The 27,694-nt window shown below is 43.9% G+C and overlaps 1 protein-coding gene across 1 annotated transcript in view; it reads left to right on the forward strand.

Moving 5' to 3' along the window:
* The window catches only part of NBAS (neuroblastoma amplified sequence), a 227,094-nt gene that overhangs the window by 13,227 nt on the left and 186,173 nt on the right, over nucleotides 1-27,694 (forward strand). Inside the window, exons 7-10 of the mRNA XM_004686434.2 lie at nucleotides 5,287-5,420; nucleotides 8,119-8,252; nucleotides 8,831-8,929; nucleotides 21,558-21,696. Of these exons, the coding sequence (XP_004686491.1) occupies nucleotides 5,287-5,420; nucleotides 8,119-8,252; nucleotides 8,831-8,929; nucleotides 21,558-21,696 (506 nt within the window). The remainder of the gene's footprint in view (nucleotides 1-5,286; nucleotides 5,421-8,118; nucleotides 8,253-8,830; nucleotides 8,930-21,557; nucleotides 21,697-27,694) is intronic.

Consider the following 27,694-nt stretch of genomic DNA (forward strand, 5'->3'; position numbering starts at 1 on the left):
TCTGTATTTTTTTAGAGAAAAATGTTTTTTGTTTTGAAAAAATAATATACATTCTCAGTCACATTAGTAACTGAAATAGAAGATAAAAAGTACTTCATCCGGAGGTAAGCACTACTAACCTCTTAGGATCAGTTACTTTTCTGTACATACTTGTTACTGTAGGTAAGTTCTCCAGTAAATAATTTTTTAATCTGCTCTCTTTGCTTAAGGGTAGGCTGTTAAGTCTTTTAGGTTGCATTTGTAAAAGGAACTCCCAAAATATCTTTTTCCTGATGGCCTTTTGAGTGCTCGGTCATGGATCTCCCACCCTTCAGCTCGCAGGAAGTGCCTGTGCGGTTCATCTCGGAGCAGTAAGCACCGGGGTGTCGTTCTTCTCACCAGCCAGGTAGAAGCAGCCGCCAGTTGGCCACGTACAAACAGTCACACATAGCTTGATACGTAGTGGATTTTCGTGGCTGTGTTCATGGGGACATTGGCTTTTTTTTGTTTGTTTGCTTGGTGATTACTTTCTGTTTTGGTATGAATGCAGTGCTGGCGTTGAAAGGTGCGTTGGCAGATATTTTTACGTTTCTGCAAGAGTTTGTTCAGAATTGGGATGATTTCTTCTTTGAATATTTGCTAGAACTCACCGGTGAAACCTGGAGTTTTCTTTGAATAGATCTTTAATTCCTGATTATATTAGAAAAAAATATATAGATGTGGAGCTTTTAAAAGTTCAAAAAAAAAATTCAGTTTCTTTTTGTAGCTTTCCATGGAATTTTCCTCTAATGTGCCAGAGCCGGGTACACGTGCCCCGAGATGCCCTGACCTGTCTGGTCTGCGCATGCTTCTTTCTCCCTGTTGGCATGGTGGGTTCTCGCCTTTGTCCTAATCAATCAGGTCAACACCTTTTCTAGTTTATTAGTCTATTCTTCAATAAAAGTGGAGGTTTTGATCTTTTTCTGTTTGTTTTCCTTGATTTTATTGTTGTTGTGAAATATGGGAGTTCAGGTCATCGACATCTGGTCTTCTTTTCTTATATGAACTTTAAAGCCTAATGGATGCTTCTAGTGGAAGCATCTTTTATCATTTATCTAATTTTGTCCTGTTGCGGTCAGAGAAAACATACAATATGATTTTAATCTTTCAAACTTAAGAGTCTTGATTGATGACCCAGATAGAGCCTGTTAGGTGAATCTAACTCCCTTACCTATAGGGAATTTGTATAAAATAACTTGAAGAATCAGCCTCTTGGGGTGGTGCAGTTATAGGGTATCCTGTTTTATAAATGTCCGTTACATCGAGTTGGGCGCTGAAGTGTTCAAATTTAAAATCTTTTCTAATTTTTTTTCAATTACAGGGCGAAAAGGATTGAAATTTCCAGCTATACTTACATATTTTTACCTCATCCTTTAGTTCCATCAATCTATGCATCTAGTTTTCAAGTACATACACAGGTTATCTCATCTTCTTTATAAGAGACTCCTTGGCCATGATGAATGTCACTTTCATGCTTAGTGATACCCCTTGTCCTGGAGTCTGATGTTAATATAGCCCATTTGCTTTGTTATGACCCACTTTTTCAGAGGTAGCCTTTATTTCTGTGAATATACATTTAATCTGTATATTTGTATTAATGCACATCTCTTGTAGCCAGCAGCTAACTGAATCTTGCTCCCCCCCCCCCATTGACAATTTCCATCTTTTACTTGGAGTATTTAGAACATCACATTTAATCAATTGTTGATCTAGTTAGGTTTACTTCTACCTTCTTGCTTTTCTATTGTTTTGTCTTTTCACATCAGTCTGTAACTGATTACTCTGGCTTTCATTTTTAATTGCCAAAGCAATGCATACTTGACAAACTCAAACAATACATAAGCAGAAAAAGTAGAAAAAAGGATTTCTCAGTTTGCATTCTTCATAGAAACTTGAATTAATGATTTAATATAAACCTTCCATGTTTACATGAACCCATGCGTAACTTGATTGCTGCTTTTGTTTGGCAAAATGAGACCAGCGTGATTTGTTCTCCCGCTTGTTCCGCCTTTACTGTATTGATGACGTCTTCCAGACCGTGTCCAAGGATCTTCTAATGCAGCCATGGTACTTCATTCTAAGAATGTGAAGCATGTTAATCTGTTCCCATTTTGATAGAAATTTCAGTTTACAGAGGTTGTTTTTCTCCCTCTTTTTCTTACTCATCTTTGTCTGCCACCCTCTCTCTCAGTGCTGGCAAAGACACACTGTCTGTATAGAAGTTGGGGTTTCAGTGTGGTAGGGGCGCCATGACGCCCTCCACAGAGTTAACCTACATGTGTAACCACACAAAAGGTATGAGAAGTCATTTTTTCCTTCTGTGTCAGCACCGTATGTGATTTTAACAATCATCAGGTTTATAGGCAAAGGGGAAAAGCATCTCATTTCAGCTAGCTGCTAGGCAGAACACATGCCAAGTGGCCATTTTTTTCTTTGTGTGTATGATTTATTTGTTAATCATATTCTTTAGCCTATGTTCCTCTTAGACTTTGGCTTTTCTTACTGGTGTGTAGTTTCAGTACAGTATGAATGTAAACCCTTTATCAGGTATGTTGTAAACGTTTTTACCTATTTTATCTTCAAAAATTTCCTTGGAGTCTTTTTCCATGGAGCATTTTCCCCCATAACTGCATTTTCTTTCTTTTGTAGCTTCAGTTTTTTTTTTATGATTAAACCTCCCTTAACCTAGGATTATGTAATTTCTCTTGTATTCTTCCAGTGACACTGTTTTTGTAAACATTTGGATGTTTAAAGACTGCTTCTCTTCTTTCCAACACCACGTGTTGCTCTTGCTCATGGATTCGTAACTCAAAGTCAGAGAATGTGTGGGACTTGCAAAGGAGGGAAACTGGGCCTTGCCGCCTCCCCAGGGGTGCCCCAGCCCGCGCAGCGTGGGCCATGCTGATTCGTCTGCTCCCCTTCCATCTGGACTGGGGTGATGTGCTGGGACGGCAGTGCTCCCCACTCGCACCCGCCCCTTGCCGCCCTTGGCTGTGAGAGTAGGAGGTGGCTAGGACACAGCTTCTGACATCCTGGAGTTTATAGTCCCGTGACTAAGACAGACAACGGGGAGGACACAGGGGAACACGGGGCTTTGAGGCTCAGACGGTGGCCTCCTGGGAAGTCGCTTCAAGCGGAGACCTGCAGGTGACGCAGCCGCCCGGGGTCCAGGGGTGCGCATTCCAGGCAGAGGGGCACTGACCAGCGCTCCGGGGGAAGAGCCGGCGTGGTCTTGTTGGGGGGCCCCCCCGCGCAGGGCTGGGGCAGGGCCGCGGGTCACCCAGAGCCCGGGGCCGCGCAGGGCTGAGGCAGGGCAGCGTCACTGGGAGCCCGGGCCAGCCAGGGGCCTCTTTCCCGTCCGGCTCTTTGAAACTTTCCAGGCGGCGCCACCGACTCTTGCTTTGTAAAAGCCGGTACTGGCGTTCCTCGCCAAAGCCCCAGCAGCAACGGGAAAAACCCCGTGATAATGTCTTTATTTTCACGTTGTTATGTGAAATCTTATCATGTAATGAAAACATATCTCTATCTGGGTCAAAACACATGCCGAGTTTTCTGGAGCTTCTGGTTATAACTAAAAGTGATAGCAAAAACAAATTCCCTTCAGATGGAACTTATTTCAGACAGATACTGAATGTAGTGCATAATTCTGTTTATCCTATCACAATGAAATAAGAGGAAAATCTGTTATCACAGGTAAAATAGCAATAATGAAAAACTGTTGCTATTTCTTTAGCATATGAATTTTTTCAGCACATTAAATTGTCCTCTTGCTGATATTTATGTAGCATCTGTATGTGTGGGTCGTGTTTATCATTTTGTGCCTGTGTTTACAACCAGGTTTGAATTTGTTTTTTTTTTTTGCTACTTGAAGACAGAATATTCATCCTTTTAATTTTACTCCCATTAAAAAAATTGCTTTTTGCGGCCTCCCTGGTGGCACAAGGGTAAAGTTTCAGCATTATGAAGCTCTCTGTAGCCACTGCAAGCTCGAATTCCATCGCTGCCAGGGAGTGACCCACACGGCGCAGCAGACCTCTCCTGTCCTCCCCGCTGCTCCCCTCAGCAGTGGATTTCAATAGATCCCTGTTCTGCTCCCCACTCTCTCTTGTGAGTCCTTTCAACCCCCCCATACCTTTGGCCTACATCCCAGCGCTTACATGCATACATAAATCTTTAAAAAAATGCTTTTCTGTGATACATGTGGTATGTTTTTAGACTTTAATAAAATCTAAAAGGCCCCACTATGTTGGGGGGTGGGGTTGTCTCGGTAGAATTTTTTTTTTTGGCCTGTTTTTACCTATTGTTAGTCAAAATCAAGAAAGTCATTGACTTCTGTTATACTTTCCTCGTAGACAGAACATGCAAATGTAATGATTTGATGTTTTATTTTTTTTAAAGATTTATTTATTTAATCATACAGAACTGGGGTACAAGCCAGAGGTGCGGGGGCAGTGAGAGGACTCACTAGAGACAGAATGGGGAGCATAACAGGCAGATAGATGAAGTACACTGCTGAGGGGAGCATTGGGCAAGTCAGGAGAGGTCTAATGGTCATCTGGGTCACCTCCGGGGTGGGATCAAATTCATGCTGAAGTGGCTTTAGCTTCTTAGTGCTGTGCCACCAGGGAGGGCCCTGATGTTCGTCTTGACTGGGTACTGATCACTACTATACGTTTAATTGCCATTTGCCTCCACACATGATTGCAGTTTTTTTTTTTCTTTTTTTTCCCCTTGCTTATAGGGGCTTTTGGGATCTATTTGGTTTCCTATAATTCCCTTCCAGAAGGCTCCTTAAACTTGGGCAAGCTTCTGGGCTTCAGTGGCCTGTTTGTGGGCCAATCTGTTTGGCTGAGCATGAGGGGATGAGTAATTTTGGGTATTTTCTTGGGAAGCTATCTCCCTTCTCTTAATCTTATTACAGTTCTTTTCTATTGAAAACAAAATAAAACCTATTTTTTTAAGCAACTTTCAAATATGCAAGGCAGTATTACTAAGCTATATCCCTATGAATTGTTTATTTCACAACTAAAAATTTATATTTTGACCTCCCTTCACCTTTATTAAGCCACCTCCTCCCTTCTCCCCACTACTCTCTTTTACTCCTCTCTGTTCTCCGTCCCCCCCCCCCCCCCCCCCCCCCCCCCCCCCGGCAAGGAACTGTGCTACTGAAGGCATCAGAGAGCCTTAGGAAGTGACTGATGTAGCTGAATATGGCAAGTGTGTGCCACCATTATAGTTTATTATTAAAAGCATTTCTTCTCATTCTAGTTCCCAGAGACCCGAAACCCCAGTGGAGGCGTGTAGTGTGGAGCTATGATTGCACCTTGCTAGCCTATGCAGACAGCATGGGCACTGTGCGGGTGTTTGACCTCATGGGCAGTGAGCTCTTTGTGATTAGCCCGGTAAGTATTCCTGGAAACGAATGTCTTGTTTTTGGGAATGCCTTTTGCATGTCAGTGCGTGAATGTATGAATGTGAAGAGGGGAAATAAAATTGATAATAAATTTTGAACTTAAAGAAGCTCAGGCTCTAGAGATTTCTACAGGAAATTGTCGGAGACCAGCTCCAATTTTTGGGGTGTCTGGAGGCAGCACAGGCAGGCCCCTAAGATGGGAAGGCATCGGCAAGCGGAGATTCCAAAAGGGGGAGAGAGGAGCGGGCGCGAGGAAGACACGGGAGTCGGAGTTGGGTGCAAGTCTTCCTGCCATTCCTTCAGCAGGTCTTTATACTGTGTAGCAAGTAGTTAATTGTAATAATGCATAGGCTAAGTTAGTGAGATATCTCCATAAAACATTCTCAAGACAAGGGGAAAAAGCATTCTTGTCTTAACAATTTATGGTATAATAGATGATACGTTTTGTGATAGTTATGTATACAGCTGTCTAGTTATCACTCAAAGGCAGAGGGGTCTGGGAAAGGGTGCGCTTGTTAGCAGAAGGTTGTTAGGGGTCTTGGAGTAGTAATAAATTGTGTTAACAGTGTTATCAGTGATTGTCTAAAGAAAAGCTAATGGCTAATTTAAGGCTGGCAGAGAGTAGTTAGTGCTTGTTTTGAAAAGGAGTAAATTAAGAGAAAGTTGTACAGTTGTATATCAAACAACACCTGTGTAGTCAAGGTTAAAATTTGTCCATGAGTCCTTATGCCCTGGGAGCCTTATCTGAGGTTTGCTTTTTTATTTAAAGAAACCAAGGAAGCTTCCCAGGAGTTTTTATGTCCTGGGGTCTTATTTCTCCTGGGGCTTGCCTTTTGTCTCAGGAGACAGAGGAATTTCTCCTCCTGGGGCAGCTTGTCTGACCCAGGCAGCCGCCTGTGTGGCTCAGACAATCCAGTTGTAAACTGATGGTTGCTCAGAATATTTTGATTTTATGATTATACAAAAAAGGGAGGTCATAACATAAGTTAGCAGTGGACAGTCTGATTTTTCAGAGCTTATCCCGATCCACCCGGAATCTGTCAGACGATGGACTTTGCATAGCTTGTATCAGGAAATATTTATTCTTTGTATTTTGTAATGCACTACCCGGATGTAGCCTGCCATTATGAAAATGTACATTGTCAACAGGTACAGAAAGCAGTTACTAATTTCCAGGAGTGGCTTTGAGAATTAGAATTTGTTAACTAAGAGGATAGGAATTGAAAGGGAGAGTGGGGAAAAGAATTAATGATAGTAATAACTTGTGTTTGAATAGTGCTGTATACTTTATTAATGGCTTTGCTATATAATCTTACTTAATAATTACAACCAGCTTTTGAGTAGATTGGACAGATACTGTGCTCATCTTACAGTTTAGAAAACTAAATTGAGAGTAAAAGGAACCCCCCTCACCCTTCAGCAGTCCGGTTCATAAATGTCTCTTAGAAATTCAGTGCTTTTTGCTTTGTATCCTTGTTCCTCAAGTGAGCAAGATACAGAAGCAGATAGAAGAGTGGTTCCAAATCTGGCTACATCTTAGGGTTACCTCGGAAGTTTTGTAGAGAAAAGAAAATTAATTGCTGGATTGCCCAGGCTCTACCCATAGGAAGTCAGGCTTAGTTGTGCCAAGCGGGCCACAGGCATTAATCATGTGTGTCTTTCTGTTGATCCTAATAAGAAGCCATGATACAGGGAATGATTTCTGTTCAGAAAAACTTGGAAATGTCCCTAGGCTTCATATTATGGAAGACCTGGCGTGTCCAACTCAAAGTGTGGCTGCCTGATTTCTAGGCCAGTACCATCTCACAGAAATGTAATGTGAGCCCTATATGTGAGCACATATACAATGTTAACTTTTTTAGTAACTGCATGAAAGAGTGTTAAATGGTGAAATCTAAATAATATGTTGTGTTTTATATTAAATAAAGTTATTTTATTAAAAATGCAGAAGATACAAAATGTCATTTCAGGGTCATTTGAAAGTATTGAGATGGTGTGCATTCTTTGCTGTTAAGTTTTTGAAATTTGGTATGTGCACTTTTTTATTTGTAGAATGTCTGGATTTGTTCTAGCCCGTAGTCATCTGTCAGGTGCTTGGAAGTCACATATCAAGTGTTGAGTAGCTGATGTGGATATGGCATTTATTTTGTGACTAGTCAGTGAGGAGTTGTGTAGTGTGGTAAACTGTATTTTGTGTACTTCCCAAACCTTCAACTCTTCAGCAACATAGCCTAATTAGTTGATGGGAAAATGTTGGCACGGAGTGATTTTAGTGTCCATTTCTTTAAATTAGTGAGTAGGCAAATGGAAAGTTGTTGGAGACTTTTTCTGGGCATGTTATTGCTGGTATTGGAAGCCAACATTTGAAAGCTTATGTTTGAATTCTGTCTCTTAGAATTTTGTGAGGCTGAATGTGGCATTATTTTCTTTTGTGCAATGAATGCATTCTTAGAACAGAAATTCACTTAAACAAGTGAACATCTCATCCAAAGAAACACCTGCAGCTTCAGCCTGTGCTTGGGAGGGCTAGTCTAGACATGTGTGAGCCTTCAGTGTGCACATTCATTCTGGAGCCTTCTTATTTCAGGTGCTCCTGGAGAGAACAGTGTCCCAGATAGCCTCCGATTACACGTATGCTAACTTCTATCTGGGATCTTTGTAGTAACGTACTTTCCCTTTCCTTGTAGGCAACGAGTTTTGCAGGTGACTTGAGCTGTGCCATTGCTGGGTTGATATTTCTGGAATATAAAGCAAGTGCACAGTGGTCTGCAGAGCTGTTGGTTATCAACTATCGGGGAGAACTTAGAAGTTACCTTGTAAGGTAAGAGTGCACTTTCCTGGGGATGTTCTAGTTTTTTAATTTTAGCTTTTCTTTAATTGCATTAATTTGACAGTCTTGTGCATAATTCCATACTTTTGGGGTTACCCCCTCCACACGTCCACGTGCTTCATTCACTTTCTACCAAAACTCACTTCCCTTCTGGGAAGTTCTGTTTGAAAGTGTTTATTTTGGGGGACTAGTGTCAGATTTTGGTATTTTTATTTTCTTTAAGCATATTATTATGAAAAATTGCAAACAATAGGAAAGTTGAAAAAACTCTATAGTGAACACATTTACTTTCAGTTACATTCTTTAATAGCATTTTATGGTGCTTATGATAACACATTTCCACTCATCCCTCTATCCTGACATTAAACAATATTTTTCTAACTGGTAAACTTCTTTCCAGTATAGTTATATCATTCACATTCCTATCAATAAATGTACCGGAGTCTTGGTTATTTTATATCATCAGCGATATTTGTTGGCATCTACTGTTAATTACAGACATTTCAGGGGTATTTGGTGATAAATCACTATGGCCTAATGGTATTTATTAGTTACCTTCTTGCATTTAGTGTTGGAACGAATCAGAGCTATCAAGAGAGTCACTGTTTCAGCTTCAGTAGTCACTACCCTCATGGAATCAACACCGCTCTTTACCATCCTGGTCACAGGTAACAGACTTTTGTTCTATTCGGTGGAGTAGGAGGGTGGCATGGGAGGGCATTGGAATCATGGCACAGTTGAGACCAAAGAAATTGTGCATTTTGATTATTTATTTGCATTCTTCATTTCCTTTTCTTGTGCATCTTTATCTTATTTACTATAATATTGTGTAGTCACCCTGGAACATTCCTGCTCATCTGTCTGACTGACTTCTCTGTGCCATGCAGCTGGCTGGGAATACTCTGGAGGATTTTCTTCTTCTCCCTTACTGTCGGAATGACTGAGTGCCGTACTGATGCCTCTCATTGGTGAAAAGACTAATACATTGCTACATACAAAGTGCCCCTGCCCGGTCCCTGCAGATGAGGCCTTGACTGCACGGTGGCTCCCTACGGCTTCACCCAGCGCACAGGCGTCACTGCTCCGTGTGTCTGCCTCCTACACTGAGGGCTAAGGGAACTCGTTGGCATAGTCTGCTTACAACTCTTTCTTCCCTTTAATTTTGTTGTTTGAGGATGAAATCGATATATATTTTGTAAGTTAACCAAACTCGCTTTTTGATTCTCTAATAGGGAAAACTGTCACATTGTAAGTCAGCAGTCAGCGCAGCTTCTGAACTCAGAGGCTTTGCTCTGTCTGTTGGCCGGTCCCCAAACTCCCTGGCCCTACTCATGCTTACGTCTTTTGGTTGAAAATGTTTGCAAGTGTTGGATCCTGTTCCTTCACCCCTGTGGCCTTTAAACGACTATTTTTATATTTCAGATCTTACACTTTGCTTACGTAGTTCCACATCATCTGGAAGTTAAACGTTGTCACTGGAGAGGGCTAGGCAGTTTTGCTCACATACATCGGCCCCGGTGTGCGCATGCCTGGTGTGCCTGCGCTCCGGCCACTGGTGCGGTGTTTGTCACGTGACTTCTTTATGTTTACGCCTTTGTTGGCACATAGATCGTATGTTCTTTTAATACCTTTTCCATTCCTGCCTGCCTTTGTGTTATACACCTTTGCATTGAAAGAATACCTTTGGTTTAGTTCACTTTGACTTTGTTGTTTTAAAGCATAGTATGAAGGCTTCATTTTTCTCAGCACATTAAAAAATTTAATCTATCGTCACATAAAAAGTGTGTGTGTGCTCTGTTTGAGAATTGTCTGCAATCAAAATATTACGCGGTAGAAAGTCTGTTGTCTTTAGCTGACCTGCTTTCCACTAGCGATTTGTTTGTTTGTTTTTGTTTGCTCTTTGCAATACACCATGATAGGGGTTGTGGAAATGCAAAGCTAGAGATGCTCCTGCTCTGGTGTTCAGACGCATCACAATACACATGCACAGGAACAAGCCTGTGTGTCTACTGTACATGTCACTATTTAAATACGCATTGAGGGTGTGTGTGTGTAAAAAGAAAACGGGAATGTAAGCTGACCGACATTGGGACCTTAGCAGGAAGCGGAGAGTGAATATTATCAAGGAAATATTATCTGAGGGGTTGGGGGGCATGGCAGGGGCACTGCCCTTGCTTTGGACAGCGAGCTAGTTCAGGCCACAGGCAGCCAGGGCTTCTTCTCTTTCTTTTTTAAGAGACTTATTTATTTATGCATACAGAACTGGAGTGCAGGTTGGTTGGGGTGCTGCCGTGATGCAGGGAAGGCTCAGAATCGGGTCACGTGAGGGCAGGCTGAGGAATACCTCCAAGTCGTGGCATACTGATGTGTTAAAGGGCATTGGGGCCCAGATTAGGTCGTCTCTCGGACTTCTGGTTTCCCTTCCACAAAACGTTACTATTTCCTCTTTTGGAGTAAAGAGAACATTCTAGGTAAATAGATTAGTGGGGGCCAAATGTGTTTGTGGTGTGTGTGAGCGCTCAGGTGACGTGGTAACCTCACGGCATGTAGCGGAAGAAAAACAGTCTTGGGTGGCCCAGGGGAGGGGCTACTGCAGATGGCCAGAGGGGCCATGGCTCTTCCTAATACACCATCCCCCTTAACTAGGGACGTGAGCTTGTTCCACGGGTGTTGAAACTTGACCTTGTGGAAAAGATAGTTTGAGAGTTCTTTATCTTGAAGCTTCACCCAAGAATGGGCACATTCTGCTGTTACCCCGTGACGGTAGTAAGCGCTACCTATATCAGGTATGAGATGCTTTGGGAAACCAGCCAGCCCACTTGCCATTGCATTGCCCTAAAATTGCCTTTCTTTCTTTTGTGTGTTCTGTGAGAATCAGTGTGGAAGCGTGTCAAGATAGACTGTATTGCCAGCTGGAGGAGCAGCGAGGTATGAATTGCATTAGGAAATTTTTCAGAAACCCTAACTAGATAAGAGTAATAATCTCATGATGCTGGCTTCCACGAAAGGGATGAGCACTGTGGTCGCGATCATTGCTGATTATCTCTGTGGCGGGAGAGAGCCTGGCCTTTGATAATGTGGGGGCTGTTGGCATTTGCGAGATTAATGTACAGCCTTGTACCTGGGAATTGTGAATGTCAGTAATTGAGTTGACCTTCTATTAAGAAGTTTTTCATTTGGCTGCTCCATTTCTCATTTCTCCAGCATGAGAAATATTTTATTCTTCCCTAAGTTCAGGTTCGTTATTTGAAGAAAATTGAAGAAGTCTCAATGGAAGAGAAGGTGCTTCGGTGTGATGGAAGGGGCTTGCCCAGCTTCACGACTGGTATTTTTGGTTTTGTAGGCATTTGCCAGGGAGTCAGGGAGTGGAGAGTTGTGACTGCATCCTGTGATTTGTTTCCTATAGAGTACAGTGTGTAGTCATGTGGATTCAGAAGTAGCTTGTTCTTGACAGCCTCCAGCTGGCTGGCTATTGAGTAAAAGATAATTTGCCTCATCCTTTTATTTTTTTAAAGATTTATTTATTTATGCTTACAGAACTAGGGTACATGCCAGAGGTATGGTGGGTAAAAGGATTCACAAGAGACAGAGTGGGGAGCAGAACAGGCAGATTGATGAAGTACACTGCTGAGGGGAGCAGCGGGGACACCAGAGAGGTCTCCGGTGCCACGTGGATCACTCCCTGCCAGGGATTGAACTTGTGCTGAAGTGGCTGTGGAGAGCTTCACAGTGTTATGCTTTTAACCCATTACACCGCCAGGGAGAGCTGAATGGGCCTTTTAAGGCCATTATACATTTTTGAAATTTATCTGCTGGTAAATCAGTAAATCAGCCAGCCTCCTTTTTTTTTTTTTTTTTTTTTGCTTAGTCTTAATGGTTTTAGTTTAACCTGATGAAGCTTTTAGTATTTGTGAATTTCATTAATTATAAGGAAGATGTTTTGTTTGAGTTGATATAGCTGTATTTCCCAGTCATGTAGACTATCCCATAGTCCTGCAAATATTTCTGAAAATGCAGTTTTAAAAGTAACTTGGGCTGGGTTAAATTTCTTCTGTTTGGAATGATTCTAACTTCTGGGGCCTTCTTTTTGGAGTAGCGAGCGGAAGGAGGACTGTGGAGTTGTCTTTAGCTTTATGTAGGAAGGAAGGAATGAGGCTTCATTGTGTCTTGTAGGCACATAGGAAATGTAAATACGCATATTTTTGGTGTAATAAAGTGTGTGCTGGCTGGGAGGAGCCAGGCATCCTGTGCCCGTGGCGTGGTACAGTAGCGGTGTACGCGCCAGGGAGTCGTTCTTGCCGCAGCACACTTCGTGCGCTTCACTGAGCGCAGCCAGTAAGTGGTGTCTTGAGAGCCTGCTGGAGGCCCAGGGCTGGAGTCCAGACTGTTAGGCGGCGTTGACAGTGGAGAACTGGTCGGGCGTTCGGTGTCGCATCAGGGGAAGACACTGCCAGGGCACCTGAGTCCCACAGCGGGTTCAGTGAGGGCGCTGGAGGACAGAGGCCAGGCTTGCTCTGCCTGGGAAAGCAGCGTCCAGTACCACTTCAAAATTAACCTGCTGCTTTGGATTAGAAGTGACCATCTGCTTTCAGAACCTGGTGGTTCTGAAATCAGGGAAAAGGATAGATGTGGAATGCTTCAGATAGGGTCCATTTCTGAGAATGAAATGATTTCGTTGCTGAACTTAGTAGTGCAATAATGCTTTATCCATCCAGGAAAAATTCTCGTGTTTCGTCTCAGACAGGTGATCAGTCATTCAGTATAATGACATTCCTGAGCAGCACTAAGCACGTGTTGACTAAAGACCACGCTGCTGTATAATTTGATTTATAGTGAACTGTGTCCTCCAGAGCTCAGATTAAAGCTCTCAGCATGATGAAAGTTTGTGTGTTCTCAAAGTGTGCAGGTGCTGGACGCCTCCCGCAGCCTGCAGACGCACGTGCTCCGGGGCTGAGGTCCAGCTGTGGGTGTGTTCTCAGCCCTCCAGACGCTTCTGATGCGTCCTCATGTCTGAGAACCACTGGCGTAAGACTGTGTGTTTTCTTCATGTATGCTCTTTAATAAATTAGTAAGTATACACTGAATTTTAGGTATTAAAGGATGTGTAAGATTCACTCAAATGAATTAGCCTGACAGCTTCTGGCAGTGAAGCGGTGGATGCCGATGAGACCTCACTTAGGCATTCTTAGTCTGAAGGACTTCTTGAATTTTGGGGTGCACCGCATTTTCTTCCTTCTCTGGCCTTCTTGCCTGTTGTCTCCTGCCATAGCGTTCTCAGCTGGAATCTAGACGAGGCCGTCTTGCCTCCTTTGACGTCCCTGCTCGGCTTTAGGCCACTAGATGGCAGATTCCTCCAGCAGTTATCCGAAGACCTCCTTAGCAAGCCGCTTGTGACTCTCAGATTAATTCGCGTGTGCGTTCACTCTCCCAGCTCCTGGTGTCCAGGTGTGGGGCGTCTGGGCGCACCCATTCTGCCCTCCCGTCTTTCCTCAGACGCCTGACACCCGCTTACTGCTGCCCTGGGCCTGCCCCGGCCGCTGCCCCGGCCCTGCTGTTTTCACGCACTGCTCGGTGTCGTTTCCTCCGTCAGTCACTGTTTGTTTTTGTCATCTGGTACCTCTGCTCTGGCTTTGAGGTTTAGACTCTTGGCGCGTCAGCGCTAGGAGCCGCAGGTGAATGTCATCTGTCTCGTGGCTCATCCTCTAAATTTCTGCGGTGGGAGAATGGAGCCGGAGAGGCTGAGCCAGAGACAGGATTTTCCCTGTGCCCCTGATCTTTGTGTCCCGCAGTTTTCCCACGTGGCTGCACCAGGGTTTCACGAGGGAAACCACTGGCAGAAGTGGTGAAGGGCACAGACAGCTTCTGTGCGCAGGGGCTCAGCGCTCAGCCGTGGGGCATGGCCGGGCCCACTGTTCCTGCGGGGGCCAGCGGGGGCCAGCGGCGGCAGTGCCCAGGACGCGGGCCCGTCAGCCAGCGCGTGGTTCGAGCCCTGTGGCCTTTCCGTCGTGCTGCGCCCACAGCCTGCCATGGCCAGAAGCTCTGCCTGCTTTTCTCCTCATTCTCCACACCCACCGCTGGCACACTTTGCTCTGCTCTTGTTCCCTTGGTGTAGAATGTTCCGGACATGATGCCTGTAGGTGTCTGGGAAATTGCGTGGAGGACGAGCCTTCACTGGTGACATCCTCTGAAGCCTTCCCTGGCCTCTTCCTCCACCTAGTTTATCTGCCCTTTCTACCTTTTTTGTCTAACTCGGATTTCTTCAAGAGCTGCTGTGCAGTGGTGGCCTTGACCTTTCCTGGGAGTGGACTCTGCTCGTTTCCCTCCACTCCTGTGGCTGTGTTCCAGGCCGCCGGGGAAGGGACGGAATGCGTGGCCCTCCACGCTCCTTCATGGGACGGAATACGTGGCCCTACCATGCTCCTTCATGAGAGGAAATGCGTGGCCCTGCCACGCTCCTTCCTGGGACGGAATGCGTGGCCCTATCACGCTCCTTCATGATTCTGGCCGGCCGGAGCGCTAGGTGCGACCTGGCGCACTGACCGAGGCGGCCAGCGCCGGCTAGTAAGAAGGCTCAAGGTGGTGGGGAGGGCGCTTTCTTAATTTCCCCTAAGAAAAGTTTTCCTTGGGTTGCAAAAGTATTTGGACCTCACACACTGACTCCTAGACCCGTGATTGTCCTGTTTTTCACAACATTTTGAAGGCCCAGCTTTTTGGAGAAGTTAATCTCTCTCTCTTTGCCTTCTGTTTTTGTTAAGAGAGGGTAAAACCTCCCTACATCATGTGTGTGCGTCTGGAGAATTCAGGTTGTCTTAATAGAAATTCTGTTTTGCTTTTATCTTTATAGAATTATTCAAAACCAATTACTTGCTTCAAGTGTGATTTTTAAAGTAGGCAGTTAGGAGCCAAATACCGTATATGAGGAAGTAATGGTTTCCACTGTGTGTGGGGTGAAGGAACTTACTGCACTGGAAAATAACATTAATGATGTACATTATTTTCTACAGTACTGTCTGTAGACTTAATGATTGCAAAAATCTAATAGTCCTTTCAGAACATAAATCACAGACTGCTTAAGATATAATCATTAATGTGTAAACAACCTCAAAATGTCACAAGGCTAATTCATTGACTTTTTTTCCCTGGGACTTTATTACTGGAAAATTTGATGTGTGTAATTTGGGATATTTACCTTGACCTTCTTCTCTATAAACTTAAAATAGGAGTGAGAAAGATGCTGTGAGGGACAGCAAAGTTCCTACTACTCATAATTCACACAGACTAAAAAGTTTGTTTTTCTTAGACGAGTCTGTGTATGTGTGTATGGGCACACAGCAATGTAAATAAAACCCTGAAAGTATTACAAACAAAATTCTCCGCTCCCTTCGAGAGGTATGGTTTTCAGCTACATGTGTTTGTTTTTCTCTTATATGCTGTTTCCTTGGACAATTTATTGAATTTATTTATCCCTCTTGAACATTTAAGCACTTCTAATTTTCCTGCATTATAAATAGTGCAGCACAGACCATTCTTGTTCCAAGGGATAAATATTGCTGTGTAAGAATTTCTCTAGATTTTGCTTAGAATACAGTCCGTGGGGTTGTGGTATGTGTGTATTTGTCACACTTTGCCATATCATATTATATCATTTTAGCATACAGAATACAAGTATGCCATCTCACCAGTCGTTTATAAGAGTGACTGTGTCACTGAACTTTCTAGAAAGTGCCTCCTGTGAATTGGTGTGTTACACTGTGTTATTGGTTTGTGGATTTCTCCTTTTGTAACTTGCTTATTCTATGTCCATTTTTCTTTTGGGCCGGTTGTATGAGGTCTTTGTAATATCTGTCCGCTGATCCTGTGTTTTATGTGTTAAAGTGACTTACTGTGTGATTTGTCTTTTTACTTTATTGTTTTAGATTTTAATGTGGTCAAGTTGGGAGGATAATCATCTGGTTGACTCGAGGGTAGGAAAGCGTTTCCAGGTCATTGTTCATGGAGCACGGCTCACAAAGGGAAAGGTTCTTCCTGTGAGCCGTCCTCAGAGCTGTTCCTTCCGTGCAGAAGCTTATGTTTGTCTTGTTTCATTAAATCAGTTTGTTCCATTCCATGAAAAATGCTGTTGGGACTTTCTTTCTCTTTTTATAGATAATTTCAGGAAGAACCGACATCCTTAGGTATCAGAGTCCTGCACGGATTGGGGACCCCCCTCTCTTCACATTCTCGGTCTTTCACGTTCATTTTGAGTTCTCGCTGATGCTTTCCTTGACCAGATTCTCCACTTAGCACTTCCAGTACCCCCTTTTCAGTTTGTGACCCTCCCTCCTCATGTCCCCCCACCTTGTTGCCATGGTCCTTTCTCCTCCCTGCCCCCAACTCATCTCCTACTGTCTTATCTGGGACCCAGTAAGAAAGGGCGGGAGGGTGCAGCTCCATGCAGAGTGCCTCCCCTGTCTGCGTGAGGAGGGTCAGAGTTCCAAATGGCCTATGGTCACCTCTCCCTCAGGAGGCGCCGACGGCGGGCACTGTGCTGGGCTTTGGCTTTCCCTCCCCTCTGCCCAACTGGCTTTGTTTCAGTGACTTGGTTTTTACCAGTGGGACTTTGTTCCTCCTCACTTCAGCGCATGCTGCCCGGGAAGCCTGTCCCCACACTGTTTTCTTACTCGCCACGTGCTTCAGGCAACCTGGGACTCCTGTAAAACAATACTGGACCAAATCAGCATCTTGAGTGGGGTAGATGCGGGCTGGGTGTCATCTTCAGAGACGGCTGTCATCTTTGCACCTGTTCATCGCGGCACCTGATATTTCACTGGTATTGAGTAGAGATGTGCGGTTTGACGCAGAGAGCACACACGTTCAGTGCCTCGCACTTTGGCACTCAATGGCTGCCCCGTTACCCGTCGTGCGAACATGTTGCTGAAGTCATATCAGCCCTGCTCAGCGCTCGCCTGGCTGCGGGTGTGAGCACACGCGCGCTCTTGTGGCAGGGGCATTAGGGTCCAGAGCGGCTGTTCCACCTGCTGGGACACGCAGCCGCTCGCTCCTTCTGCCTCCTCATCGCACTTTCTCCTCAGTCAGCAGTGAGTGGAGGAAATGTTTCTTGAAAGCAGATATTGAATCTCTTGTTCTGGATGGGATTTACCGTTTTGTTGCCATTTTGAGCGCTGTACGGCTACCATGTTGACCAGAATTTGTGCACAGCAATTGCCTTCTGGTGTCAAGACCAGGTGATGAGAAGTCTGAAATCTCAGCTCCCTGTGGCTTCAGTAGTCAGGCAAATTAATTTTTATACATATGCTTTTGAACCTGAAAGCTAGGTATGACATCTGTTCCTTCCATGATATAGGAGTGTGGGTTAAATGATATAAACATGTTGGTACCTGTAGTACAAGAAGTTATTTTAGTTACTAGGATTCGCTATCTGTTGGCCCAGTGGGCATTCAATGAATTCTTGGTGTTTTGCTCATATTATTAATTATAGCCTACTGATTTGTGAAGATATGTTTTAGAAATAGTATGGTTTCGATTAAAAAAAACAACAACAACATTGGATTAAATGTAGAAATGTAGATCAAAACTATCTGTTCCTCTTTATTCAGCAGACTTTTTCCTAACAAAATGACTAAAAAAAAATCTTCATGGAAAATTTGAGGCCAGCCCAGAGACTAGTGTACCGACTCCCTGGTGCCCCTCACGGGCTCAGCAGCCAGTGCACGGCTGGTCTCACTTCACGTGGGCGCTGTTACCCCTCCACCAGCTGTTCCTGTTTATTTTATTATTTCTTAAAGATTTATTTATGCATACAGAACTGGGGCACAGCCCAGTGGTGGGGGGAGGGGTGGCAGGATTCCCCAGAGACAGAGTGGGGAGCAGAACAGGCAGATGGACTGAAATCTACTGCTGCAGGGAGCAGGAGAGGTCTGCCGCACCATGTGGGTCACTTCCCTGGTCAGGGATCGAACTTGTGCTGCAGTGGCTGAGACAGCTTCATAGCGCTGTGCTTTAACCTGTGTGGACCCCCAGGGAGGGCCTGTGCTTGTTATTTTAAAGTAAATCCTGACAGCACTTTGCTGTAACTCTGATCATATCCAAAGATAATTAACAATAATTTTCTCATTTGTCAATGCCTTTGAATACCCGATTTCTCTCTCAGTTCATTAATCAGCTCTGTTCACTTCTCTCTTACTTTTCTGCAGAGAGGGGGTGCGCAGAGCCAGAGGGAGAGGGGAGAAGAGAGAGGGAACACGCCAGTGAAGAAACCAGTTCATTTAGTCTGTAGTTTGCTACTGTGTAGATTTTTTAAGATTTCCCATTGCTTAGATTGCATCTTTGTATTATTGTTTAAAATGTTTTTCATTTATCAACAGTATTTTCTTCAAACTGATAGTTATATCTGGAAGAAAAAATTGCTTTCATCTGCACTGGAGATACCTTTTTTTTTTTTGAAATTATTTTGATATAAAAGAATCATTTGTGCAGAATGCTCTAGGCAAGTAATACTCACTTGGTTTGGGCCCAGTGCCCTGGTGAGCAGGTGATTACATGTTTGCTCCGAGGATTTGCCCAGGGTAGAAACAGCTCAAAAGAGGTGGCCTTGAGCCACGTATCTCTCAAAATCTGTTGCTTCTGGTTTGCTGTAATGTAAATTTATTTGAGTCTTATATAAAGGCAGCAGGAAGAGACCAAGTGGTAAGTTTCATGAGCCAAGGACATTCATTTCTATAACCTAATGAATTTTGAGACTTTGAGTTGAACTAAGCTCCATGGGTAAACCTGAAGGGTTTTATACAGTTTTATACAGATGAAATTCTTACATCAGAGAGACTTTGGTAGAGATGAGTTTTTTCTTTAATCATCGTTAGCTTAGCTCAGAAGCAGATGTTCAGAGTGCTTCAGACGGGAAGAGAGCAGTGGTGGAATCCCAGTGGCAGCTCTCTGAGTCCTGTGCTGGGAAGGAAGCAGGGGCGTGTAGTTTCCTGTAGCTGCCCAACTACTTCGATTTATGATGCGACAATTCTGCAAGAGCAGTATGGAGTGGGTGGCGCTGAGCTGGGGTCAAGTTGTCAGCAGGACTGTGTTCCTTTCTGAAGCTCCTGGAGAAAAACGCAGCTCTTGTCCCCTTCCAGCTCCTGGAGGTGGCCTTGCTTCCTCGGCTTGCAGCCCCTCCCACCCAAGGGTCAGCAATGGCCAGTGGCATCTTTCTTGCCCTTCGTCACTCCGGTATTGACCCTCTTGTTACTCTCTGCCTCTTAAGGGCCTTGTGTTCATCCTGGGCACTTGGTATTCCAGGAAGATTGCTTGGTTTTAAGGTTGATTGAGTAGCAGCCTTAAATTCACGTGCATAACTTGTTCACAGCTTCAAGTTTAGGAGGTGGATGTTTTCTGGGCGGTCTTCATCCTGCCAACCTCAAGGTGAGCAGAGTCAACAGAAGCTAAGTTGCTTTTTGCACTAGCAAGTGTTTTGACTAGCTTGAGCCTACACTTCTGCTGGTCTCCAGGGGTCAATATTGACAGCTGGTGCTACACCCAGAAGCTCTTGTGTTTATAGTATGTAACTTTTAACCCATAATACTGGTTAACATGACTGCATAACTGAGTCAGTCTTTTCATATGCCAACTTGAAGGACCCTTATGAAGGGTTGTTTTCTCTCAACTTCCTATTTCTCTGCAGAAATGAAATTGTTAAAGGTTTTCTTTCTTTTTTCTATGAGCGTGTCCAGGAAAAAGGTAAAAATTTGTGTAAAAGTACATCCTCTTTTTGACACAATGGAATCCTGGTAATGATAGTTATTATATACATTTTTGATGTACAAGGAGCTTGGAAGTTGTTTTCTGTCCTTTCGCACAGTCGTAGATGACAGGTGGGGGCATGTTAGGTGGGCTTGCCAGGTGAAGCTGCTGATTTTACCCCAACCCTCCCTAGGTAGCAGAGAGTTACCTAAACATAAGGAAGGGACCTATTTTTAAAAAATGTTTCTAAATAAGTTTATTTTTCTAATTGAGGTAATATTAGGGCCCCCCAACAACTATCACCACTGTAGGGTTCTCACACCAAAACCCCTACAGTCACTGTGCTTTCTTCTTTGTCCCGTCTCATCCACTCCCCCTACAAAGGGGCCTGTTGTATTTGTGTTTTTCTTTAACTTAATATTGAGGAGCCTGTAGTTTCTGTTACTCTGTCGCCTTATTGTCACCAAGAGAGACACTTTACTAATAATCGTAGTGTTCTTTTTAATATATGGGGACATTTACTTTCAAACTACTTTTCTTTTTTCCAGTGGGTGATTTTGTATCTGTTACATGGCTCTGTGCCAGAGTTACCAAACATAACTTTAAAAATCACAACTGTTTGGCAGCTGCTCCTCTCCCCCCTGTGACTGTGCAGGTGCTTCTTCCCACCCGCTCTCTCCCTCTGTGGGCAGCAGCCTCCTGCCTGCCTGTGACCATGCCGGGACCTCTCTGCACTGACCTCCCCCACAGAGGTCACACTCCTAAGGTGGCCAGCCTGCAACATGCAGGCCTCTCCCTCTGCAAGCCTGTCCCTTCGGGGCACTCTTCCTGCCCGCTTGTGCCTATGCAAGTGTCTTTTTCTCTCCTGTTTCTTTCTAATAAACTGACTCTTTTAATATTAAAAAAAAAAAGACAACAATAACTGGTTTCCATTATTAATCAGCTCCATTTGTATAATGGTTACACATTCTTTTGACTTTCAGTTTATTAGACTCTTTGTCTGGTTGGCTACTGACCTGTATTTGCTAACAGTAGGACAGACAGAAAGCGAGTCAGCCGCAAGCAGTGTGCGCTACCGAACCGCCTCGGTCCAACATGGTCATTGCGCAAGCCCGTGTTTTGGTCCCCAGCTCGAGGCTCCCAGCTGTCAACTCTTCTGACATCTGGCTCTGTGCCCTCGCGGCTCCTGATGCACCACTGTAGCGACTCCTGGCATCGGGGTGGGGGCAACCTGACCATCCAGGTTTGTTGGTGGTTGGTACAGAAACTTTTCTTGACAGTCGCCAACCTTAGGGCATGTTTCCTCATTTCTAAGTTCCCCTGTGCGTCCTGGAGCACAGAGCACAGATTCTGCAGCGTTCAAGCCCTTCCTCTGTGTATGTCAAGGTGAATTCTAATCGAAAAACCATCTGGCTTTCTCTTTTCTAAATATTCACCATCTAGGTTCAGTCTGTTCCTCTCTTACTTAGGTTTTCCTTGTGAAGGCAACTGTTTCTGCTCTCTTGGTTTTGACAATAACTTGTTCTGAATGGCAAATTCATTCTTTTTATTTTCTCGTTTTTTTTTTAGGCTTTTACTGGTTGGTGGATGTGAGACTGCGGAAGTGGGCATATCCAAAGCCTCTAGCTGTGGCCTTTCCGCCTGGAGAGTTCTTTCAGGATCCCCTTATTACAAGCAGGTCACCAACGGTGGAGACAAGGTCACAGCAGTAAGTGTTAGTTGTGGCATTTCACTTGGTTAATAGTTCTTAGGCAGATAAGACCTTTCCATGATACTGAGGAGGAAATAACTTGTCTCAACTGAGGAAAGTGACTTCATGTGAGTGACATTTTAGTATTTCTTTCAAATATCAAATATATCTATGGCTTATTGTATTTACCTTGGTCTCATTTTCAATAACAAAATTTGTAATTACTAGAAAAACAAACCTCACACCACTCCTGCCACTTGCATCTGTGTGTTTAGCTGTTAGCCGCCTCTTACGTGCTGGCGGCTCCTGGTGAGCTGCGGCCCGCTGGCCCACGGCTGTGTCAGCGAGTGCGTGAGGCGGCCTATGCCTCCGGCCCAGTCCGGTGGCGAGGAAAGCGGCGGGCGCTTGCTGATGGCGACTGGCAGGGTTGTGTCCCGGCCGCTGGCAGCAGTGCCCTGCCCAGGTTCTTACTACCATGCACTCTGGCTTCCCTCCTGTTCCATGTTTATATGGACCATCCAGCCAATCTTGTTTGTTCTGCAGTTGAATCTCTATTTTGTATCCTTTATGCTTTAATAGTCAGCATAGGCTGGACTATTAAAAGCAGGAGACATATTAAAAGCAGTCTCATAAGCAAATGGAAAATCCTACTAATTCTGTGGTTTATGACATGAAAATTTATTGCTTGCGTGTAGCTAAGCCACCTGGTGGCACCTTGATTTCCTTGGACAGATTGGCCAGGTGGAATGACTAGATCCGTGGAGACTGGTAAGCCCTCGAGATCCCTCTACCCCGTGAGAGGGAGAAGAGAAGGCTAAAACCAGAACTGACATTACTTCTGCTCACAGTTCATTTATGCAACTAACCTTGTACTTGTTCCCTTGTACTTGTTCCTGCCTTCAAGAGGACTTGCAATGAGTTCTCTGTATGCCCAGGAAGGTGAGAAAGACTAGATATTCGTGAATGTTAATTGTATTTATTATATCGGCCACCCTGCAGTAGTATATAATATACTGTGGTTATTTGTGGAGATAGCAGGAAAGCAGGCACTTGATGAAAACGATGCACCTGTTCTCAGAACTCACCGGACATGTAGTGGGCACTCAGAGGTTTTTCAAGTGAAGGAAGAGACCATGAAATGAAGATGAAACAACTTGAGTGAATATGTTATAGTGTTCTTCCTATAAAGAGCATACCTGTCACATTATTCCTGTCTTAAAATGTGTTGATTTCAGAATAATCCTGATTAAAGGTTTTGATTTTGGAAAGGAACTAATGAAGAAGTACTTTTTAAAGAAATCTTTAGCAGTTGTAGTGCCAGGGAGCAGGGGTAAATGCCCCTACCCCAGTGGGTATTTTGAGGCTCCGTGAATGAATAAACTGGCATCACATGAGTAGCAGGCGAACCAGAGATATCTATCTGGTATTGAGGAGCCTGGGATGTCGAGGAGGGAGAGGGGGAGATGCACATTGCAACGAGGAAATGATGTCAACTTTACTCTGAGTTTCTCACGTCCAGAAGACTGTTCACTGATCAACCTTTACCCGCATTTACCTTTACGTAGAGGAAACTACATTCTCTTAGGTCATAGGGAGGGGGACAAAGACTTCTCCGATGATGGGAGGGCAGAGGCCTGAGGTAGGGTCAGGACTTCTCCTTAACCTATTGGAGTTTTACTGCTCTTACATTCTCTAAGGAATGGGGCAGACTTCACCACCGGGCCTCAGGCCTTACGTCCTCAGACCAAAGTGACATTTTTGGGAAAGGCCCACGCTGGGCCTGTTGAGAGCCTGTCTGACCCTTACCAAGACTGATCCCACCATAGTAAGCTTCCGTTAAATTTCCTTTAGCTTTTAGCATGTACTGAAATATGTGATTGTGAATTGAACAACCCAAAAGTAGATCTCTAAAAATTAGGCCAACTTCTTAGTTTTTATGATACTGGTTTTTAAAATAGCTGGTATTTGTAGATCAGTTCACGATAGAATACTAAGCTTTGTGCTTTTCCTTCTGTTCATTAATACCCAGCCCCCCTTTCTAGCAGCCAGTTGTTCTCTCGTTTGGACCCAGAAGGAGTCCACTGTGAGGGTCCCTGGCCATGTTTCACAGGTAACAACTGAAAGTAGGGAGCCGATCTAGTTGCTGTTTAGCACCTTCCCTGGGGCTCATAATGAATCATATACTTCTGACCAGGCAGCCAAGTTCATGCTCTGAGGATTATCCCATAGTCTCTATATAAAAGGGGGTGCGCAAGTAGCTTCACCTACATCCCCAGCCTGTAGCTTCATGTTGGCAGTAATGTGGTCCTGCTTCTCTGGGTTCAGTGCACACCCACTTGTAGTGTTACAGCAAAACAGTTCTGCCTGGGCAGGGAAAAGCCACGTGGCACTCTGAGAGCAAGTGGGTGACAGGTTTGCTACATGCTAGTGGGCACCAGCTCGGAGCACCCTCCTCCTAAGCTCTGGGTCTTGAACACACACCGAGGTTTCCTTTTATACTTGTTATTTAACATGGGCTACATGGGTAGATTACATTTTGGGTCCACAAGGTCATTCAGACAGAGGATGAGCAAAATGAGATTTTTGTGAGATGGGAGGGGGAGGAGCTAGCAGTAGACCAGAGGAGAGGACTTACCCTGCTCTTGGCATGCAGCCTGCTTGGAGTAAAGCCCTGGGGAACTCGGCAGACAAAGGAGTTTGCCTGTGGTAGGGGAAAGCAAACTTGCTAATTGCACTGGGGTTGGAATGTTTATCTGCTGGGACTTTAACTGTTCATTAGTTTATTGGCTTTCCTTTTCTGTAGCTTGATGTGTGAGGTGGACCTCGGCAGATAGTGGTAAGAGTTCGGACAGCTTTATCTCTGTGCCTAAGTGTGATGTCTGCAGCTTATTTTTAAATGGTTCAGTTGAAAAAGTAAAAACTAATTACAGTATCCATGCCCACACAGAGAAAGCAATTGTAGTAAAAGTCCGTATCTAGTGAACCCAGATGAACATTTTACTGGGGTTTCTTGTAGAGCTATTTTAACTTTCACGTAACTATGAAATTTGTCGAAATTAGAGATTGGGTGGAAAAAGAATAGTTGTGTGTGGTGGATGCAGGGGAGATAAAGTAGGCGAACTGGGAAAGTCCCCTTCAGCCCATAGAGGTCACGTCTGCTTGTGCTGGGCCTGGGGCAGGGCAGAGCCTGGCACCGCCCTGGAGCCTTCACCTCGACTGCCTGCGGGGAGTTCTCCTGTGCCTCCCCCTCTCCTTAATGAAGTGCTGGGATCTGCTCTGCTATGCGTGGTCCTTCCCTCTCTGGCCTGAAGCTTCGGTATTGGAATCTCTTAAAAGAAAATTGCCTGTGCATTGGTAAAATAAGTGGGGGAAATTATTGAATTGCAAATCGAATGCTCTGCTGTATGATTAACTTCTTGAAATGCTGCAAGTGTATTTTAATTATGCCAGTGCCTTTTAAATGTGCCTTGAAGCTAAACTTACAATCATTCTACATAGCCTGCCCTAGCTCAAAGTCATTTGCATTTATAGGATTAGTTCCTCTTGTCAGGTGGCAGAGACTGCTCTCATCGAACCTTCTCTTTGTTTGTTTTAGGCTGCTATTGTTTTGGGGTAGATATTGATGAAAAATGCTGCTGACATATATTCTAGTCTCCACAAGGCTGCTGGGTTGTAAAAGAGACTAAAATTCAATATGTGCATTGACTAGAGTTTCCAAATTAATGTCAGTGTCATCTGTGGGAGGTAGTTTTATTTGTTCATTGTTCAGAATCGAATCACAGATTCAAATATTAGCAGTATAAAGTTAGCAGCCCTCAAGGAGCTTAAGGTATTGGAGGAGATAGCAGTGGCCACAAGCACGGACAGTGAGCTGAGCAGCCACCAGCTTAGAGCTCAGTAGAGAAGGAGGGGGGCGCAGACCCAGCCTCGGGAGCCAGAGGCGGGGCTTGGAATGCTGCTCAGCACTGCGCGGTGGATGGAGGCGTTTGCCACCACCAGGTGCAATATATCTGAAGGCGCTCCATAAACCGTAAAGTGGTCGTCAGTGTTATTATCTTACAGGGTTTTTTTTTTAAGATTAAAATTTTGAAAAATGTCTAAAAATGAGCAAGCCTTTGTGTGCTTTTTGTTACTGATGTTGCTGCTTTTCCAGTTTAAAATACTGTTTTGGAAGGATCACAGGCCTTTTGGAACCCTGTTTCTTTGAGAAATCCTACTTCCTGAGAAAATAAGTGTACTTCCACAGGGCCCAGGCCCACGTGCTGCACGAGGCGCAGACCTCGCTGGCGTCCTCTTGCTCTGGGGGACCAGCCCTCCCCCTGGCTGCCAGGCCGGGCACGCTTGCTTGTTTAAATGATTTTTCCTGATTCGTGAGTTTTGTTGCCTGTTAGATGTATCAGCATTGAAGATGCTTTTATTTTTACCATTGCAAAAGCTCTTCAGTTTTTGCGGGTGGGCGTGGGGTGTGGTTAGACCATCCCCTTTTTTCCTGTTCTTCGCATGTTCAGAATTGTTTACAATTCTTTCTGTTTTCTCTTGAATTTACTTGAATTGGAGATTCACTCCAATACTTTGTAAAATTACCATGTTGACATAACCGATGCCGTCCAGTGTTTTATGAGTTTATTATCATTTAGCGGGTATTCTTTAATTGCAGCTGATCACTTATGCAGTAAGGAGCTGTTTTCCTGTTTTTAGTTGTATTATTTCTACTTTATAAAAGCACATATTTACGCGATAGTTTCTATTCTCCCCCTCACCTTCCTTAAATGTCCATTTATATATTTTAAAATGCTCAAGTTATCTTGCCAAAAGTGTCTTAGTCATCTCCTGTGTGGATGAAATTATCCTTTGGCATAGATTTTCAAAGGGGCTTACAGGTGAAGCGTTCTTAAATTCTTTATGTGTTCAAAATTAGTTTTCTGTAGCCTGGCTATTTGGAGAAAAGCTTGTCTGGATAACAAATTATTGGTTTGCCCTTTCTGTCACTGAACTTTAAAGAACACTGCTCCACAATTGCTTTGCTTGAAGAATTGAAAAGTCTGATGTATAAGTTAAATTCTTCTTCCTTTTTTTTTCTTTTTTTGTTATTTGGCCATTTTTCTTGGATGCCTTGAGGATTTTCACTATCTTTGAAGGCAAATAACTTTGCTAGGTTGTTTCTTGGAGTCGATTATTTTTCGTTAATTGTTTTGGGTGCCCCACTCGCTCTCTCAGTGTATAGATTTTGACCTTTTTCTATTTCTGAGACGTTTTCTTTTACTATAATTTTGACGATGGTTTTAGAAAGATCTTAATAACCTTGCCAGCTTCCCTCATCTCCCCTCCCTGGGCCCTGTAGTATTTTTTCTGCTGCCTTTTGTTTATCACCAGGTCTTGGGGTAGGTCTGGGTGAGGGTGGAGGTTTCCGTAGCAGGGCGGCACCTTGGGCAATTTTTCTATTGGTGATTTTTCTGCTTCTACTTATAGTTATTCTGAAGTCTTTGTTACCTTTTATCTTCCAGTTAAGCTAAGGTTGTGGCTTTCACATAGATCTATTTTCCCTTTCCTGTACTTTCTTCTTTTTGGAGGAAATACCAGAAGATGGAAGCTAGGCCACCACTAATGTCTTTAGCTCCTTAAGTTCTAGTAGGAACAAATTGAACATCAACAGAACAGTGCCTCCTTCTGTCATTTTCTTGTAAATTAAGGTAAAATTCACTTAACTTAAAATTAACCATTAACCGTTTGAAAGTCTACAATGTAGTGGCATTTAGTACATTTACAGTACTGTCCAGCCATCATCGCTGTCTAGTTCTAAGGTATTTTCATCATTCTAAAGGAATCCTCATACCCATTAGGCAAACACTGCTCTTTCTCCCCTCTCCCCAGGCCCTGTCAGTCACTAGCTTACTTTTTGTTTCTGTGGATTTATTTATAGTGAATGTTTATATAAGTGGAGTCATATAATATGCACCCTTTTGTATCTGACTTCTTTCATTTACCATAACATATATATATATATATATATATATAT

This window comes from Condylura cristata, unplaced genomic scaffold, assembly GCF_000260355.1.
Source record: "Condylura cristata isolate star-nosed mole 26May11 unplaced genomic scaffold, ConCri1.0 scaffold00020, whole genome shotgun sequence".
Lineage (NCBI taxonomy): Eukaryota > Metazoa > Chordata > Mammalia > Eulipotyphla > Talpidae > Condylura > Condylura cristata.